Source organism: Simochromis diagramma, unplaced genomic scaffold (genome assembly GCF_900408965.1).
Source record: "Simochromis diagramma unplaced genomic scaffold, fSimDia1.1 OVJJ01000596.1, whole genome shotgun sequence".
Lineage (NCBI taxonomy): Eukaryota > Metazoa > Chordata > Actinopteri > Cichliformes > Cichlidae > Simochromis > Simochromis diagramma.
The window spans coordinates 13,300,691-13,318,985 of NW_024387245.1; the positions used below are offsets into that span (position 1 = coordinate 13,300,691).

The 18,295-nt window shown below is 39.0% G+C and overlaps 1 protein-coding gene across 2 annotated transcripts; it reads left to right on the forward strand.

Moving 5' to 3' along the window:
- Positions 1-524: 524 nt before the first annotated feature.
- fybb (FYN binding protein b) lies at positions 525-17,087 on the forward strand. Of its 2 annotated transcripts, XM_040000622.1 has the most exons (19): positions 525-931; positions 5,179-6,178; positions 10,141-10,243; positions 10,379-10,452; positions 11,316-11,338; positions 11,704-11,765; positions 12,482-12,614; positions 12,727-12,886; positions 13,112-13,232; positions 13,475-13,494; positions 13,593-13,668; positions 13,786-13,869; positions 14,365-14,405; positions 14,828-14,909; positions 15,033-15,132; positions 15,261-15,423; positions 15,545-15,578; positions 15,667-15,698; positions 16,390-17,087. In XM_040000622.1, exons 1-19 carry the CDS (start codon positions 929-931, stop codon positions 16,410-16,412), a joined length of 2,334 nt encoding a protein of 777 aa, XP_039856556.1. In that variant the 5' UTR covers positions 525-928; the 3' UTR covers positions 16,413-17,087. The 2 variants fall into 2 exon arrangements, with proteins under 2 accessions (XP_039856556.1, XP_039856557.1); XM_040000623.1 differs by lacking the exon at positions 13,786-13,869 and having other exon boundaries at positions 527-931.
- The last annotated feature ends 1,208 nt before the right edge of the window (positions 17,088-18,295 follow it).

Here is an 18,295-nt window from a genome sequence, read left to right on the forward strand (position 1 = left end):
GAATAGTGCATGTAGATAACACCATCAAAGGTCTTTTTCTTCATATTTATGAAATTTTCCATAAAACCACTGACTTTATCATTTGAAAACATGATAAGATCAACCTAAAGTGTTCTCACATACTTAAAGATAAGTGTGTGAGAACACAATTGCATAAAGTACATGAGGCCATGTGATAAATTCAATATATAAGCTTGGCCATATGTGATTGTCATTTACCAGTTTGCCCCTCTGTGAAATGAACTGTGGCACCTCTGCTTTAGCTCAAAGCACTTCTAAGGCTTCAAAGAGCCACTAGCATGGATGTACGCTGGTCTTATACGCTTGTCTTGTCTTTGCGCCGCTCATATGACCACAATGTTTCCTGTGCTGTCTTCTAATGTTGTTCATTGGCTATGGCTTGTTGTCTTCCCGCACTGCTGACCAAAAACGTTTTCATCATACAAGCTGTAACACCTCTTTAACACAGTTGCTATGAAACAGTTTTGACTGTGGCTGTTTTGTTTTGTTTTTTCATTTTGACCTGCCTCTGACTGAGTGAACATCATTTGTTAAGGACAGTGGGAAACTGCAGGGAATTTGGCAGGGATAGGCAAATCAATGAGATCAAAACACGGAGATAACAGGAGTTGTGACACCCACAGTCACACAAAACACACATACTACTAAGAGAGGAAGTAGTCAGTTGTAGACAGATGCTTATGTCACTGAAAGAACGGGAGTATACATCCCCCCCTCAGACATACATGCTCAATGCTGAGCCACACTCTTTGTCATTCACTATCAACACTCACTATCTCAGTGCCTTTCTCTCTGTGACAGAAACAGAAACTCGCACAGAGGCACTGAACAAACACTGAACAAACACTCTCCTTCATCCACCAGCCAGCCGTTGACCAGCTCTCTGCCTGGGAAAATCTTCCTCAAGATGGTGAGTAAAACTTAAGACACTTAAATAATTAATCATCACATTTTAAATGATTGAAATACTCTAAGTGGGCACTGTGGGTTTAACAGAAGGAACTTGCTCTTGAAACTGCAGAATGGTTGTTATGTGTGTTTTAGACGGCTTATCGTGACAGGATAGCATGAGCTTTTGTATCTTTTAGAAGTCAGCCATACTTGATTATTATTACAAACTGGTACATTTTAATTTGCTTGAGCGAGTTAATGTGTACACACTGACAAAAGCAGAGTTGTCATATTTGTATTCTGAGCAGTCAACATAAGCTTTCATTCATTTCAGTGATCGTTAAAGTTAAGTAAAGTAAAATGCTGAATTAAAACCACGTGTTTAAACTCGTTAAAAATAGTTTGATATTTAAAGCATTTTTGTCCCAATTTTCTTTTCACGTACTGTGTAAAAAATGAAAAGTTCAACCTCACAGTTGGGGTTGGTGGTTCTGGGTTTTGTGTCAGTTCGATTAAGCAAGGCACCTTTGCTCTGCACTTTTCATCACACTGTAAATAGAAATCGTGGTTCCTCTTCCTCTGTCGTTTCTCAGCTGGTCACTTTTCACAAGGCTTCTGTGAAAGAACAAACATTAAAAGAGAAAATGTGTTTGGAGTAACTGGTTTAGCATCCAAGACTCTGTGGTTATTATGTTATTTGTGCATTGACCCTGCACCATAACAATGGATTATTTACATATAATTATTTTCATAGCTAGAATTACATTAAACTGCTTTGCATTAAATTTATGGTTCAAACCTTTGAACCATCTCAGACAAGTATATAAGTGCCACACAAACTATGGCAGCTTTGTGTTCCCGTTGAGCTGTAGTGCATTAAATGGCTATCCTATCAAGAGGTGTTTCTGGTATGTGACAAAATTTGCAGGTCCTTTACAAAATTGCAACTGCAGTGCACCCGTATCTCGAGAAGAAGCAACTGCAATAATCCTGTACATAACATATTGGGCAATTTATAGCTTACCGCGGTTAAAAAACAGAAGTATTATGAGGGAACTTTCCTCTTTTTCTTTCTACCGATTTAATATTCAACCCCATTTCAGGCTCAGCGTTAACATATTTAACGCTTGATGTTACTGGCACCACTGCAGTGAAGTTCCACCCACTGTCTCTCTCAGTTTACTGAGAGATTGGCTGTTAAAGAGCATATGCTGACATTTCTCTCTTCAACACTTAAGCCATGTTGTTGACAGCGGATGTGCATTCATTGATAACAGTGAATGCACATTTCAGAATAAAATGTGTCCAAATGTATCAAATAAAACACCATCCACTTCTCCACTGCTGATTTAGTTCTTTAGACAGTGTAGCTTTTAAAGACTCGAAATTCCCTACATGGTCTGGTCCATGGTCACTGGTGGTGACTAAAGTCATCATCTTAAAGACTGAGACTGGTACTTTTTGTCACTCCCTTACTTTCCAGAGAGAGGGTCGCCAGAGTAGATAGATCCATGTACAGTACTGGGGCATTATGTCATCAGTAAAATATACTGGAAGTGTATTTCTCAGACGCTACAGTATGACATGTCTGGAAAGGCTGAAAGAAAAAGCTTCTTCTTTCTAAAAAGAGCAGAGCCGCACAACTTAGGTTACAAAGTTGCATCTGAAAAAAATCACAAGACTCCTGGAACAGTGCCTTTTGGACAGATGAGGCCAAAGAGCAAATGTTTGGCAATAATAATACACTGTACCATGCTTGGGGAAAACTAAACAGCATGTTAATACAAGCGGCTCACACTAGCTTTCAAGCTTATTGATGGATGATGTTGATGATTTGGGTTTGTTTTGCAGCCACAGGACATGTGCACCTTGCAGTCACTGAGTCAACCATGAAGTCCTCTGTATACCAAAGTGTTCTAGAATTAAATGTGCAGTTTCAGCTAAATCTTGGTTGAAATTGGGTCACGAAACAGATCAATGATGCCAAGCACAGCAGTAAACCACATATAATGACTAAAATAGAAAAAGAAAAAACAAAAGGTACTGCAATGCTCTAGTCAGAGTCCAGACCTCAACCTCGCTGTGGTGGGACCTTAAGAGAGCTGTGCATCCAAAACCAATACAAATGCAAAAATGCCCACAAATTTCAATGAACAGAAGCAGTGTTTTAAAATTCCTCTATAACGTTGCAACATAATACAGAAGAGAACTATTTTTAGTTATTGTTACTAAGGGTGTTTCTACAAGCTACTGAACCACTGGGTGATATTCCTTTTTCACAGGACTGTATGCTGATTATGAAACTCACTGAGCCATCATATGCAATATCACATTATTACAATGAGAAGTCAGTAAGAGAAATCAGCTTCCACTTCACTCTGTGTTTTTGTGTCTAAGTCTTAGCACATAAGTGCACATTAACACTGTGTGCTAAGTGTTTCTGTTTATAGCGGTGCGCATTTGCACTTTCCATTGCATTGTGTTCCCTTGCTTTTATTGCTCCATAGGAATAGCTGCAGCTGTGTGTCCTCATGCTCTTATCTCTACTTCCTGCTCAAGCCAGCTTCATTAGAATAGGTGTGGCTCCTAGTTGGTCACGAGCCCAATATATGACACTTTGTTAAACTGACGCTGGATGAAAGTGTGGTTAATAATGTACCTCAGGTTAGTAATGCAGCTTATTCCTGCCTCACACTTTTACATACTCACAGACCGACTGTTCCAGTTCACATATTTGAACTCCTCATTCATTCAAAGCCACTCTAAAAACACAGACCATCTAAATTATTTCCAGTGTAAACACCATTTTGCAGCTACCTTGAAACAGGTATATTACAAAGGTCCATGTAATAAATGCTTTTAAACTGGGGCCATTTGAAACTTGTGTTTATGACAGCGACAAACCAGGAAGTTGGTACAAAGTGTGGTTTGAGAGAAGGGTTTTTTTTAATTGGAAGTTTTTAGTTATTGTGTGTTTTTTAAAAGATGAAACCTGGAGTGAAGACAATAACTGGGCAGTAGTTGATGTTAAGACTTCCACATTATTGTGTGGGATTGTAAGACAAGTATATTAAACATCTGAAGAAAAGAAAAATCACTCAATCCTTCGATTGATTATCTTTTCTTTTATTAATCTTAACCTATAGGATGCTTTTGTTGTACAGACATATGTCACATTTGAAAACACAGGTAGCACATTTACTCTGACATCATGTGAGAGTAGGGATAGCTCGCCAGTTTATCACAGGGCAACATAAGAGTGTACCTACAACAACTTTACAACCACCAGTTAGCCAAATATCCATGTCTTTAGACTGTGAAATGATGCTAGAGCACCTGGAGAAAACCTACACAGGCAGAACATGCACATACAAAGCCTGACCACAAGGGTCAAAACTCATACCAGGTATGAGTCAACAATACTAACCACTGCACCACTGCACCATGCTGCCAAATGCAACAGACTCAGAAACAAATGTGTTTTGAATGCTGGCAATTCTCAAGGTAAAATACTGTAAGACAGAAAATAGTCTCTTTTTTTCCAAATATTGCTTACGAGTGCCAAACATAGAAAAATAATGACATGAGTCATCTGCAGAGTTCCTGTATTACACAATCCTGTAAATGCTGAGAATACTTATAGTCAAGGAACATAAAATCCCTTATTTTCATGACAGAGGATATTTTGTTATAAACATTAAATCTTTAACAGAGAGACACTAACAAACAGGGTCACTTTTGCAAATCCGTAGCTGCAATCAAGGTGCTGGCCTAACCACTACGACACTTTGAGATGTAGTGTCATTTGAACATGTTTGAACCACAAAGCCTGTGATTAACCTTTTGAGACAAAGCTCTGTGCATTAAGTTTCTATGTGTGCATAGAAAAAAATAGTATGAGAGGGATCTTGGGTAAATTACTGGGGAGAAAAAAAGATTGTTTAATTGAGCAGTGAAAGAGAAACTGAAGAGAAAGCACAAATTCTACTGACTGGACAATGAAAGGAAATGAGAGGAAATGAAACTTTCTGTTCCTATTTGAACTTTCATGGCAGCTCAGTGTGAGCAAGTCATTTTTTTAAATTCCCTTTTTGCTCTGTCTGGATTTTATTTTCTGCTGAAGCCATTTATGTTCTAGCAAGCACGGTCTTATTTTCCTTTAGCTTAGATTCTTCTTTAAGTAAAAATCAGTTTGATCCTTACTGTGGTGTTGGATTCTTATTAACTCACTTTCTGAACCCCTTATGTCTTTTTTTTCCCCTTCAGGACAATAAGTCAGATGTAAAGGCCATCATGGCTCGCTTCCAAGCAAGTGGGGGAAGCACTGACGAGACTTCCTCTGCGCCCCCTGGACGTATCAAACAACCCTTGCACCCGACCCTCTCCTCTGGCCCACCTATACAGAAGAAACCAGTCTTGGAAAGCCTCTCTGGCAGTGCAGTAAATACGCCTCCAAAACCAAGTTTCCTAAAAAACACAGTATCTACTAAAAGTGACACAGAGGTACAAGAGCCAAATAAAGCTAAAGCCTTGGCAAGCAGATTTGCCAACATCCAGGATGATAGCAACACGAACAGCAAACCCTTTACTGTTAATAAACAGCAGACACCCTTGAAATCACCCTTATCACAGGCTCCTGAAGCTAAAAGCCTGGCACAGAAGCCTCCATTCAACAAACCTCCTCTTACCTCCACCCTGTCTGAGTCCAAACCTGCCTTTCCTAAACCTTCACCAGCAATCAGCAACAAGCCTAGCTGGGTTAAAGACGAAAACAATGCAGCACCAAACAGCAGTCCTGCGCCACTTAAATTGCCTGGTGTGCAACAAAAACCGATTGGCGGCATTGTAAAATTACGGCAGCAAGCTGAGGAACAGGCAGGAGGGAACAAAGACAATGTGATCAAACCTTCATCGCTGGCCAACTCTTCTTCTAAGCCCACCTCAAACTTCAGGACTGCTCAGAATCTGTTCAACAAGGAGGAAAAGACTGAGCAGACAGAGAGTGGTGGGACCAGCAAACCTGGCCTTACAGCTACTAACTCCATTCCACCTCCAAAACCTCCAGCCAGTAAGAAGCCCAGTTTTAAGAAGCCAGTCAAGCCCTCTCCTCTGGCCAGCGGTGGTGTTAACGGAAATGATTCATCAGGCCCAAAGCGTAACCCTCTCCCCAACAGCTTGGCTCTGGGTCCTCCTCCTGCTAAACCTAACCGACCTCCGAAAGTCAACCTGGAGAACATTAAAAGAGGCTCAGAGGCCTCTGACGAGGGTAAGTTGGATTTGTCCGTGTAACCGCAAAGCCACACTATCATTTTGGTCAGTGGCATGCTGACTTTTTGCCATACATACAGCCAAGAGGCGTAACAGTTTGGTTGGATGCTAAATTGTCTGTTGACAATAGCAATCTCGGATAGTACACTCTGGATCTGTACACTGCACAGACGCATATACTTGAAAAGTAGTACTATGCAGGGATAACATAAAAATAAAATACTATAATTTCGCTCAACCAAAACTGTTGCACAGGCAGGCTATTAATATAATTAACCACAAATAACCACAAAGCTGAGAGATTTTGTACTTGTTATAAATATGCCCCAAAAGACCCCAATGACACACAAGCTATAGATAAGTCCAGGTTATTGACTTGAATTAGCAACACTGAGACCAAATAATGTATCAAGACCCACTTTTAGTTGTGATATGTGGCCCAGCCTTGAGCTAAATGTCATGAGCCATGCTCGATATGGGTTATGGCAAGCATGTACATGATGTGACCCAAATGTTATAACACATCTGACATCTGGCCCATAATTGGTAGACCTGTGGCTGACATGTGGTGTTTGCACTCATCCTGAGTCAACTCCCAAAAAAAAGTAAAGAGATGGGCCACGTTTTAGCCAAACGGTCATTGCCTTTTGGATTGTGGCTTCATCTGGCTCAGGGTGTCAAAAGGAAGGAAGCGACGTAGAAGCCAAATATATATTTTGAGAAAACTTGGCCTGCTTCAATAGAGTGGTGGATCTGAACCAAGACCGTTTGTTGGCCTGTGTGTAAGGGTCTGATAAGGTTATTGAGGCAAGTTATAAACTAATAGAACTTATTGCAGGTCCAAATGACCAAAAGTCCTTTAATCTGACAGTGTAATCAAAAGAAGCACCACGTGCATGTAAAATGTTTGAGATGCTGTTTTTCACAAATATGAACACAAGTGTGCCTTGAAACTTTGGCTTGTTTAGGGTGTCGTGAGCATAAATTGACTGAATTACTGAGTTAGGCGGATAGCAGACAGGTTGCTGACATCCACCTGTATAGCAAGCCACGATAAAGTTGTCACATTCACAAGATTTTGAGGAAACTTGACCTCTGACCCCTGACCTTGAGGCCGAGGTCACTGAGATTTAAACAACTCCTAATAGTTTTAGTAGATACAATTGTATCAATTTGACACTCCTATGTTGCTTTGTTTTCGAGTTATCGCATTCAGAAACCTGCTGACAGCCTTCCATATTTGTAAAAGTTAAATGTAATCATCTACTGAATCAATTCAGTTTCATTTATATGGTACCACTTAGGGTGGCTGTGGCTCAGCAGGTCAGGCAGGTTTTCTACTAAGTTGAAGGTCAGTAATTTGATCCCTCCTCCAGTCTGCATGACACAGGATCTTAGGGCAAGATACTAAACCTAAATGAAAAGCAGTCTGGTGTTTTCTACACAAGTATGCAGTGGAGGCGTGCTTTCACAGTTTAACGTTGTCCCAGACACGTGTGATCACACCTTCATGAAGCTAAAGTTAACCCAGCACGTTAGCTACTTCCTTTATTCAGAATCGAAGGAGAGTTCAGAATTTTACTTTAAAAATATGCATAGATGTAAATATATTTGTTGTTTATTTTAATTACCTGTTATCACCCATTACTGTAAGATGACAGCAGAAGTGTTGCAAGACTAGAATGTGTACTTTTCAATACAGAACAAGAAACCTTACTATTTGAAAGTAAATAAATACACTTGTACTAGACAAAAAACTTATTTTATTTGATAGATGAACAGTTCGGTGTTTCTAGTTTAAAGAAATGCTGAACATCCAAAGAGTACACTAAGAAATACTAGAAAACAGCATTTAAACCCAAACTTAGGTCTTGGATTTGTTTTTTATTAATAAAAAATGGATGACCGCTGTGGTTGCTGACAAATCTTGATGAGATCATGTGGAAGTAATCTGTTCCCATGTATCTCTATCAAAAGAGAACTCTAAAAAAGTGCTTAACAAACTCACAAAGTAGGCTTTTCAAAATGAAATGAAAATGAACATTTTATTGCTTTGCAGTATGGCCTAACGTACAAGAAAGTAGAAAATATGCTCTACATATGCGAGACAGGGAGTTCAGCTTCAGGCAGTAAACTTCTGCCAGCCAGCAGGGATGCACATGTGCGCCCCCCACCCCCCCAGTCAGAAATACTTCAGCTTTTTGTTTGATTTTACATCCTTTGTTTTCAGTTTGGTCTCATGAGTGTTTGGTTCTCTAATCTCAATCTGTATACAACACATATGGCAAATTAAACACAGCAGAATTTGCAGGAAAACAAGCCCCAGCAACATTTTATGTAATGGACTCTCTATAGAAGCAGAGTCAGTCTCCCCACCCCCGTGAAAAGGGTTAAATGTGTAAGAGTTAATGTGGGGCACTCAAGAGCATGCAGCTCTCGTGACTGTCTAAAGAAGGTGTTCCTCTTATTTTATTGGTTCAAGTGCATTTCCTCTATATCGCCCACAATGCAACTTTGGACAGGATCTGTTAACGCATTTCTGAAGTGTGAAATAGAAGTTGCTTCACAAGTCAGTGTGGTTTCAGTGACGTGGGCAGTGTTTGGCCAGCAGTTATTGAGCATACTTTAGCTTATCAGACCTAAAAGAAATACACAAAGTCTGCTTGTGCATGAAATATTGCACTGCATAAGTTACTCTGTGTATTTTCAGTGTGTTTACACAAATGCTGCAGTTCTTCCGAGCTTCACATAAGAGACTAAAGTGACACTAGGTTCCTCTATTTGCAAGTTCCCTGTCCAGTTTCTCTTTTCTACCCCCACTTCACTCGCCACTCTGACAGCCGAGTTTGTTTCACCACATGGGGAAGTAGGTTCCAGCAAGCCAGTGAGCCTTTTTAAAGACAGGCTCTGTCTATAGCCACATACGTGAATATATTCCAGTCAGAGGTCGGCTGTCTTGGCTGGAATTCTGGGTCACTCACTAGAGGCCAAGAGAGCAATGTTCTGATCACAGTTTTGCAGTTTTGTGAGATTCATTCCACCAAACCACATTGCCTAGCGTCCACTAGTAATAACTCTGGATAATAACACTGTACTCTCACTTTCTTTCCTTTATTTCTTATGGCTTTTGTGATCCTATATTGATCTTGAGTAAAGTTATAAAGATTTACATAATTCGCATCGCCTACGTTACTGGAGTTTGTTTTTAGGTGCATCATTCAAATTTAGTGGCCAAAGTGGTTGGACGGATGGAATTAAGCACATTTACCGATGTTATAGACACACAATCTTGAAGCACTTACTTTTGATTACTTCCTGGTTGTTGTGCATTACACATTATACACCTGAATACATTTCATGGCAAAAAAGACTCCATAAAGACGTAGCCGTTTTCACTTTTACTTTCAGTACTCTCAAAACTTCGTGAGTCACATTTTAAAGTTCCTGGGACATTTTTTTATGTGGACACTGAACGAAGATTGGTCATTGTTCTCGAAATCTTGTGACACAAGGGTTACTTAAGCAGGAAAAACACTCTAGGAGATTCAAATGCCTCGTTGCAGAAATTTTTTATATATTATTCTTGATCATAGTCAGAGTCCTATTAACACATACCGTCAACAGTCTCTGAAGGTTATGTACAGAGGACCATCTTTGCACCAGTTTCGATGTGTCTAGATGAGACTGATGTGACTCTTTGACATATATAATCATCACAGAAATTAGAGAGACCTATTTCAAAGAAAAATGGAAGTTTTTCACATTTAGAAACATAGATACCCATCTATTTATGTACACGTCTTGTGTGGTTATCAGAGATGGTGTCAGACAGTGTTGGTGAAATTCATTTGCATTGGTCTAAAAAGTGCTAAATTTACACTGGAAGCAAGTAAAGTACAGCAAAACCACCTAAAGAGTAATCGACTAACACAGCGTCAACACTGCATGTTTCTGCTGCAGGTCCCAGTTTTAAGAAACCCATTGCTGCGAGCAACCATGTGGCCCAGAATCAAGCCCCACCACCTGCACTGCCAAATCTGCCCCCACGACATCCTGGAGCCATGTGAGTGACACATTAAACACACTTTTTCATTTTCCTGTTTGAACAGAAACACGGTGATAAATGTTGGACATGCTGTGTATTTTCTGGATAATGCTACTCCAATTAATAACAGCTAAATCCTAACCTGCTGTTTAGGAACCAGCAAGAAGACACTTACGACGATGTCGATCACGTGACCAATTCTCCTCCGCCTCTACCACCATCTGCAGGTCCAGTAAAAGTCTCTAAGTCTCTAAAACTAGTGTTGCACAACTTTTTTTTAACATCACAGGAAAACAGAAGAAGCTGAACTTTGTGCCATATTTGTGCTAGAAGACAGTGGTAATTTCTAAATACGTAAAATGCATTTTATTGGCATTGAAAATGTGTGGAGTTGTATGAAAGGAAGAAAAGAATATTTGTAGAACTCAAAATGTTATGGCTTCAACTATTCCTAAGTATAACGTATACTATTTTAAATGCTTCATTTTGGAGTAATCCCAAAATATTTTTTTAATCCAGTGGATTCTAGTGCAACCTCACCATCACTGTTTACCTACCTTTACCTACATTAGTTAGCATACAGCTGTGTGAACCTCAGGGAGACAGCTGTAAAGGATAAGGACAAGATGCAGGGAGCAGAAGCAGTGAACATGAATACTTTAAATACCGTACAAAGCAACAGAACCGCACAAGAGAGGTGAAGAAGAGAGTCCAGGCAGGGTGGAGCCGATGGAGACAAGTGATTTTTGACAGAAGGATAGCAGCAAGACTGAAAGAGAAAGTTTACAAGATGGTGAGGAAGATGCTAGGGATATGGTGAGATGGACCCAGATGATCTGCTGTGGCGACCCTTGAAGGCAGCAGCTGAAAGATGAAAAAGTTAGCATGAAGCTAAAGAGATTTAGTTTTCTAAATATTATGTATTTTCATATCATACTTAAAAAAAGACTAATTCTTAAAATGTTTTTGGTACAGTTGACAGTCAGCATTGAGCACGTTAAACTTCACAGTATGAACATGAATTCAGATAGTGATATCTGCTTCAAAAGGGTCTCATTGTAACGCTGCTTTATTGTTTCTCTTTTTGCAGCCCACCCAAGCCAGAGAGGAAAGGTGAGACATGCTGAATTACTTTCACTCATATAAATACAGATTGCCATGCAGGTGAAAGTGCAGAATAAACCACATCACCACCAGTGGTACCACAGAAGGAAAAGGCAACAGAATAGTGACTAAATAACACCAGCCCTGGAAGTAATTATAAATGAACGTATGGGTAGAAAAACATGACTTCTGACAGATTGTAGGTCTGCTTCAAAGAGGCTTTTGTAGTCCAAGCAGAACTTCTGGAGGTTAAATATCTTTAACGAATTCAAATAATCAAGTTGAAAAGTTTATACTCTAAAATTAAATGTGTCTTAACTTGACTAAGGTTATAGCCTTATATATTTCTGTTGCTTTATGTCCTCTCCTCCCAGGAGGAAATTAATGACGACGATGATGATGATGGAGAGATGTATGAAGATCTTGATGAACGATGGTGAGAGATTGTCACACCTCCATTGGCTTATCCCACACCTCACTCGTGATGTCTAGGTTTTAAAGTGTGAAAGAATAACTGGCCTTTTTATACACAATGTTTGAGGACTGCGTATGAAATAAGTCTGCTTAGACCCAAAGTTCAAAATGTCTGCGGTAAACGTTCAGCTGTGTCCACGTCACACCTTATTAACACTGACATCTAGTGGTTGTTTTGCATCACTATGAGATGTTGTTGCTTTTCGGTCTGTGGCACTTTAACCGATTAAAACAAGGGAGCAGACAAACTTAGAGTAAATTAAATCTCCTTTCTAACTTCACTTTTTAAGGGACATCAGAAGTCTTGGAATATTTTGGGTAATGATATCAAATAAAGCTCTTGTTTTTATAGAACCTAAGAATATCTTACATAAACATAAATTATATACATTTATAAACCAGGTTTATATTGACTAAATTGGTACAATCAATCCCTTTTACTCCCAGTGAGAGTCTGAGCATCTTCAGCATTGATGTGTGGCTCGTTAAACTATACATCGCTACCATCTTGTAATCTCTTCCCTTCAAGGCTTCCTGCTAGCTTTCTGTCACAAACTCCACCCAGTCTGAAAGCTCTTCTTCACCTTTCTTACCCAATAAAACTGAATCTTAAACCTACTTATCCATCCATCTATCAAAACTTTTGTTTTTAAATGCTTTGTACTTTTGGTGTTAAAGGGAAGCAGCAGAACAAAAGCAAGAGAAGAAGAAAGAGAAAGAGGACAAAGAGGAGAAAAAACGTCAGGAGGCTGAGAAGAAGGAGCAGAAGGAACGCGAGAAGAAGGAACAAGAGGCCCGGAAAAGATTCAAAGTGAGTGAACGTCTCAGGTAGAATCAATAAGACTGTCACACCTCAGTCATCAAAACCAAGTTATTTGTCATGTGCACATTTGAATTCATGTGCATGCGTGGTTGTGTGTTAGTTGGTTGGTCCCCTGGAGGTCCTTCAGAAAGGAAAGGCATCCACAGATTGTCGAAGCACCAAGACTGACCTTGGTCTGAAGCAGGGAGACCCCGTGGACATCATTCGAGTTCAGGGAAACCCCGAGGGTAAATGGTTGGGAAGAGCACAGGATGGATCCAGTAGGTTCACAATCTACCCCTCGATTTTCTCAGTTTCTCGTCACCTTCCACTCTAACTCTTTGCTGACAGGATAAATTGTCACTTGTATCAGCAAATACAGGATCAGCTATCTCTCTATGCACCATCTATGGTCTTTTTTTCCATTTTTAGTCAATATTTTAGCTTCAAAGCTGACTGTAGGAGCAACACTAACATCTCGTCAATGCTTCATTTTGCTCTCACAGTTGGCTACGTGAAGACGACTTCAGTAGAAATTGACTTTAACTCCTTGAAGAATCAAGGAGCCTCACTTCAGCAGGCGTACGAACCCGAAGTCTACGATGACATCGATGTACTTGATAACAGGTACGGCATTGCAACTGTAAATGATGAGTCCTTAATGTGGCCCCAACACTCCTTCACAGACACAGACATAGATAATACATTTGAAAATGCTAGTCAGTCAGGGTTATGAAACGCTAATGGCAACTCCAGTGTTACTGTCTTGCTGTTACCCCATGAAGCACTTCTCCAATTTACTGTGAAAAAACAAAGTTAGCCAAGTTGGCCTGCTTCTCATTTAATATCTCTCTTTTTTTTCTCTACAGCACTAAAAAAGGACCAGGAGGTACATTTTACAATACTGTGTTTCATTTTATTATTATATTAATAATATTGTTGCTCACACAATGAAATCTTGCTGATTACATCTCTTATGCCTTGTAGTTGTCCTACCACCTCTACCAGGAGGAGAAGAAGGAGAAATATATGATGATGTTGTCGATCCAAACTTAGAAGTCAGGTGAGAACTGGTTTTGTTATTTAAAAAAACGGGTAAATGCAAACGTAAAGACACTCTGGAAAGATTCAGAAAACATGACAGAAGAGCAGATCATTACATCCTTGGTTGGCTTTCCAGTCCCTTCGATCCCAGGTCTTCTTTGAAGCCCCGCAGCTTCCTGCGGATGTTTGACCGAAACAGACGCCCTGCCAGCTCTAAAGTGTAAAATACACTCAGTAGTAAGACTGACCACAGATCTACTGTCCACTGTTGTTAATCCTTAATCTTTCAGCCGTCACTCCTCTTTTATCGGTGACGGCGCATTTCAGTTTTGATTTCTCCCGACATCGGCATCAGAAAAAACACTTCACCTCCTCTGTCTGAATAACACTGAAACGTCCTAATTTGCAGTTTAACTTCCGCAGTCTGAGAAGCTGGAGTCTAACGGTCACGTTTACATGTTTGTGTCTGATCACTGACTACCTGTGATTTTACTAATCTTTGGGAGTAATTTGCATGTGCGCGACTGCTGTACAACTCAATCAGAAAAATCAATGTATTAACAGCTAACACTGTCAAAAGCATGTTTTAACCAGAGTTGAATATGATTGTTTATCAGGGCTGCTTTAAGTCACATTAACATACTTTTAACTGATGATACTGTGGCAATATAAAGGATATAATAGTTTTTAATTATCTTTTCCTCTGTTGTCCCAGAGTGCCTCCACCCAGCCAGTTTACAGCAGATGGGAATTCAGGTATAACTCATTTGATACTACCACTTTACTGTCCATTTCAAAATAAGACATCTTGACACGGTTTCTCTAACATAAAAAGACGTTAATGCACACATAAGTTTTTCTGGTACAGGTTGGTTTGTCTTTTAGGACCCAAAGGCTTATTGAGGCTAATCGGTTCTAAGATCGTTCAACTTTATATTGATACTATTGTGTCGTTGCCATTTCTGTCCCACTTTCTTGACTTTAACTTGTAGTATTTTTCCACTGTAACACTATAGTGATGGTCTGTGAGTTATACTTGTTATATTTACTCTTTTGTAACATTTATTATAATGTCTACGGTGTTCCTTTAAGAAAGGTTTGCAAACTAAAGCTTCATTCAGGCTTAGTGAAAACTATCCAATCCAATACTCACCGACCATTTCCTTGTGTTAACACAGATAAGCCGGGTCAAGCAATTGATGAGGAAATATATGATGACGTCGACTCTCAAAATGCACCTATCCCACCTCCCATCAGCAGGTAGATCAACCTCACAACAAAAGACTGTATTTAAGATGAACTCCAACCTGTTTAGATCCATGAACTGAAATGTCTTAATACAGCTGCCATTTCTTTCCAATTTCTGTTTGTTTTTCCATCAAGTATTCCACCTGGGAAAATCAAAACCAAAGTTGAAGAAATGGACCCTAAGAAGCAGAAAAAGTTTGAGAAGGAGGAGAAGGAATTCAGGAAGAAGTTTAAGGTTTGTCACTCTAACATGTTTCAACCACACTTACAATATCTTTTATCTTATTTTGCATGATCATATATATATATATATATATATATATATATATAATTTTTTATTATTTTTTTTTAAATCTGTTTCAGTATGAAGGAGAAATACAGGTGCTGTACCAGGTGAATGTCATCCACAATCTTACGAATAAAAAATGGAGTGGCAAAGAGCTGCCAGTAAAAGCAGGAGAGGCCCTTGATGTGATTGCTAAAGCTGTGGATAACAAACTGATCTGTCGAAATGAAGACGGCAAGTGTGAGTATCTATTTACTCAATTATATTGATTAATCGATAGATATATTTAAGATCTCCATTTACCCAATTAACAAATCCTAGCACGATTTACCGTTAAACCCTTAAAATGTGCATTTTACAGTTGGTTATGTATCGACCAGCCACATTGCTATGGAGTAAGTACTACAGACATTCACACATTTATGCTAAGCTAGAAACTGAACAACATACTGACAGTACTGATGTTTTTGTTTTTGTTTACAGCGATGGAGATATCTATGATGATATTGGAGACGGTACGTTCTGAATACATTGCTGTGCAGCTGAACTTTTAGGAGTATAACTGCTGACAGAGCAGTCTTTAAAAAGTGGATTTTATTCTAACCCTCCCACAAACCTCAGTACATTGAGGTTTGCAGGTATGGGTCGTTATGCACAGCTCTCTTGAGGTCCCACCACAGACTTTCTATATGGTTGAGTTCTGGACTTTGACAGTGTTTGACACACCCTCATATTTAACTCCACAATACTTTGGGAGTTCATGGTTGACTCAACGACTGCACAGTGCCCAGGTCCTCTGACTGCAAAACAAGTGCAGTACTATTAATGGTTAAGATGGTTGGTTAAGATTGTGTATTCCCTCTTCTTTCACAAAAGTGGGAAGGACCTGAGCAGCAGACACATGACTCAAAACACTGAGAAAAAGAAATTCATTCACCTTATCAATTGTAAACTATGTAAACGAAATCCATTTGTCATCATGTCGAATACTTTGCGGTGTCAGTGTATTAAAACAAAATAACCAAAACAGCTAAACCAAACAAAGTAAATGTGAAACCAGTAGAAGAGTGTGAAACCAAAAAAGCTGTACTTCTGATTTGTGTGTTGAGTGTGGGTTAATATTAAAAATAAATATTTTATTTGTCTGGCTGTGGCTACGACCCTCACAGGAAATACATTTTAACTATTGTTTTGCTTTCATTTCAGAGTGCATCTACGACAACGATTAAGGAACATCCTGCACCAGCTTTTTTGTTTTATATTGCTTATTTGCATCTTTTGTTATTTATTATGTTTACTGTTGCTATACACTGGGAGTTGGTATAAAATGGCCATTTGGTGTCAATCTATTTTTTTTTTTATATCATCGAAATTAGACAGAAAAAAATGTGTGGTTGGTGGCTCCAACTGCTGGAGCCAGGCTAGCCACATACAATCTCATACTTTAACCCCCACCCCCCAAAAAGCTCTAATTCAAACTATGTGTCAAATATTTGTTCAAACAACAGTATTTTAATACATTTCTCTGTCTGTTTTCTTCATTTTTTTCCTTGTTTGGGCTTTAATTTATGAATTTGCTTCAAAGATTTTGCAAAAATTTAAGAATATTTGCAGTATACAGCTAATAAAAAGATTGTACTTTTTTTGTCTTTTCGGCGGATGATGTACTGTTTGTATATTCCTTTCTATAAGGCCAATTCAAACATTTATCTTTGTCTAACTAAAGATTTAGACAAACGTAATTTTGTGCCAAAGTTCTTTTGATGCACTGTATATAAAGTTAAGAACTTCCTGTATATATTTTTTTTGATTTATTTGGATTTTTTTTCTCAACACATTATATTTTGTCCTGTTGCTGCAATAAGACAATACCTGAGAAAGATAATAAAGACCCCAAATTAATATGCACTGCATCTTTCGATATGTACCTCTGAACTTAAATTTGGCTGGTTAATGGATGGTGGTGAGTCAACAAAGAATTGTTTATTTATTTGTTTTTTAGGAGAAGGGGATTAGTAGCCTCTAGTGGCAGCTATCAGAAACTACAGCGAATTCAAACTTCAATGAGACACAAATCACAAAAACAAATAAAAACCTGGCAGTACTGACACATGACCACGTACATAACACCTAAACCACGTGATTCAATTGAAACACTTACGAATGAAACACTAAATTGTGAACAATTTAAGTGTTTTCATTGTAAAACTCTTTAAAAACTTTAAAAACAAAGATGCTTTTATCATCAGAAATGTTAGTTTTACTCACGTATAATGCACTTTTGTTTATCAGATACTCTGGATTTTCCTGTTATTTCTGACTATCAGGGCCCTATTTCAGGAAGCCGGTTTAGAAAACTCAGAGTGAAAAACGATACTCAGGGTTGAGTAACCCCGAACTGTCCAACTCGGAATATTCGGTTTCAGAAAGGCTGATAACAAGTAGTTCAGTCAACGCGGAGTTGCTTTAACCCCAAGTTAAGCGCGCGCATGAGGATACATAAAGCCCTGATTAGTGGAGCACAGATTAAGCGAGTCACCATGGAGACGGAGGGAAAGAAGGCGCGGTCAATGTATTTTACAGCGCTTGAGGCCGAAATTCTTATGGCAGCATATGCCGATAACATGCAAATTCCGCGGGAAAAAAGTAACACAGCCTCAGCTGCGAAAGAAAGGGAGCATGCATGGCAAAACAAAGCCGACAGAGTCAATGCGTGAGTGTTAATTTAAACATTGATCTAGGGATTTCCACCCATTTAACACGTTATTTTATTATATTTTATTTTATTTTTTATTTTATACATTTGATTTTGTGATGTGATTTGAGCGCAGGTGCAACCCAACAGGCCCCAAACGTTCCTGGCAGCAAGTAAAAATGAAATATAAAAATATAGTCCAAACAGGTAAGGTGTAATTGTATTATGAGCCATAGTGCTTGGTCTGTTTGTCCGATGTAAATCAATTGCAGTTAGAGGCTACATTAATTTCCCCTCTGTAAGCACTTATTGAAATTATCTGAGCACATTACAAGTACATATTTGCTTACTCTGTATGCTCAAATGTGACCCGTTATAGCCAACAGAAAAAAAGCGGAGGCCCGAAAAACAGGTAGG

Bases quoted from the DNA above. Each gene is read 5' to 3' on its own strand.
- fybb (XM_040000622.1), top strand. The intron at 13,233-13,474 runs GTACGGCATTGC...TTTTCTCTACAG, and splicing joins ATCGATGTACTTGATAACAG to CACTAAAAAAGGACCAGGAG. The intron at 15,424-15,544 runs GTGAGTATCTAT...TGCATTTTACAG, and splicing joins TCGAAATGAAGACGGCAAGT to TTGGTTATGTATCGACCAGC.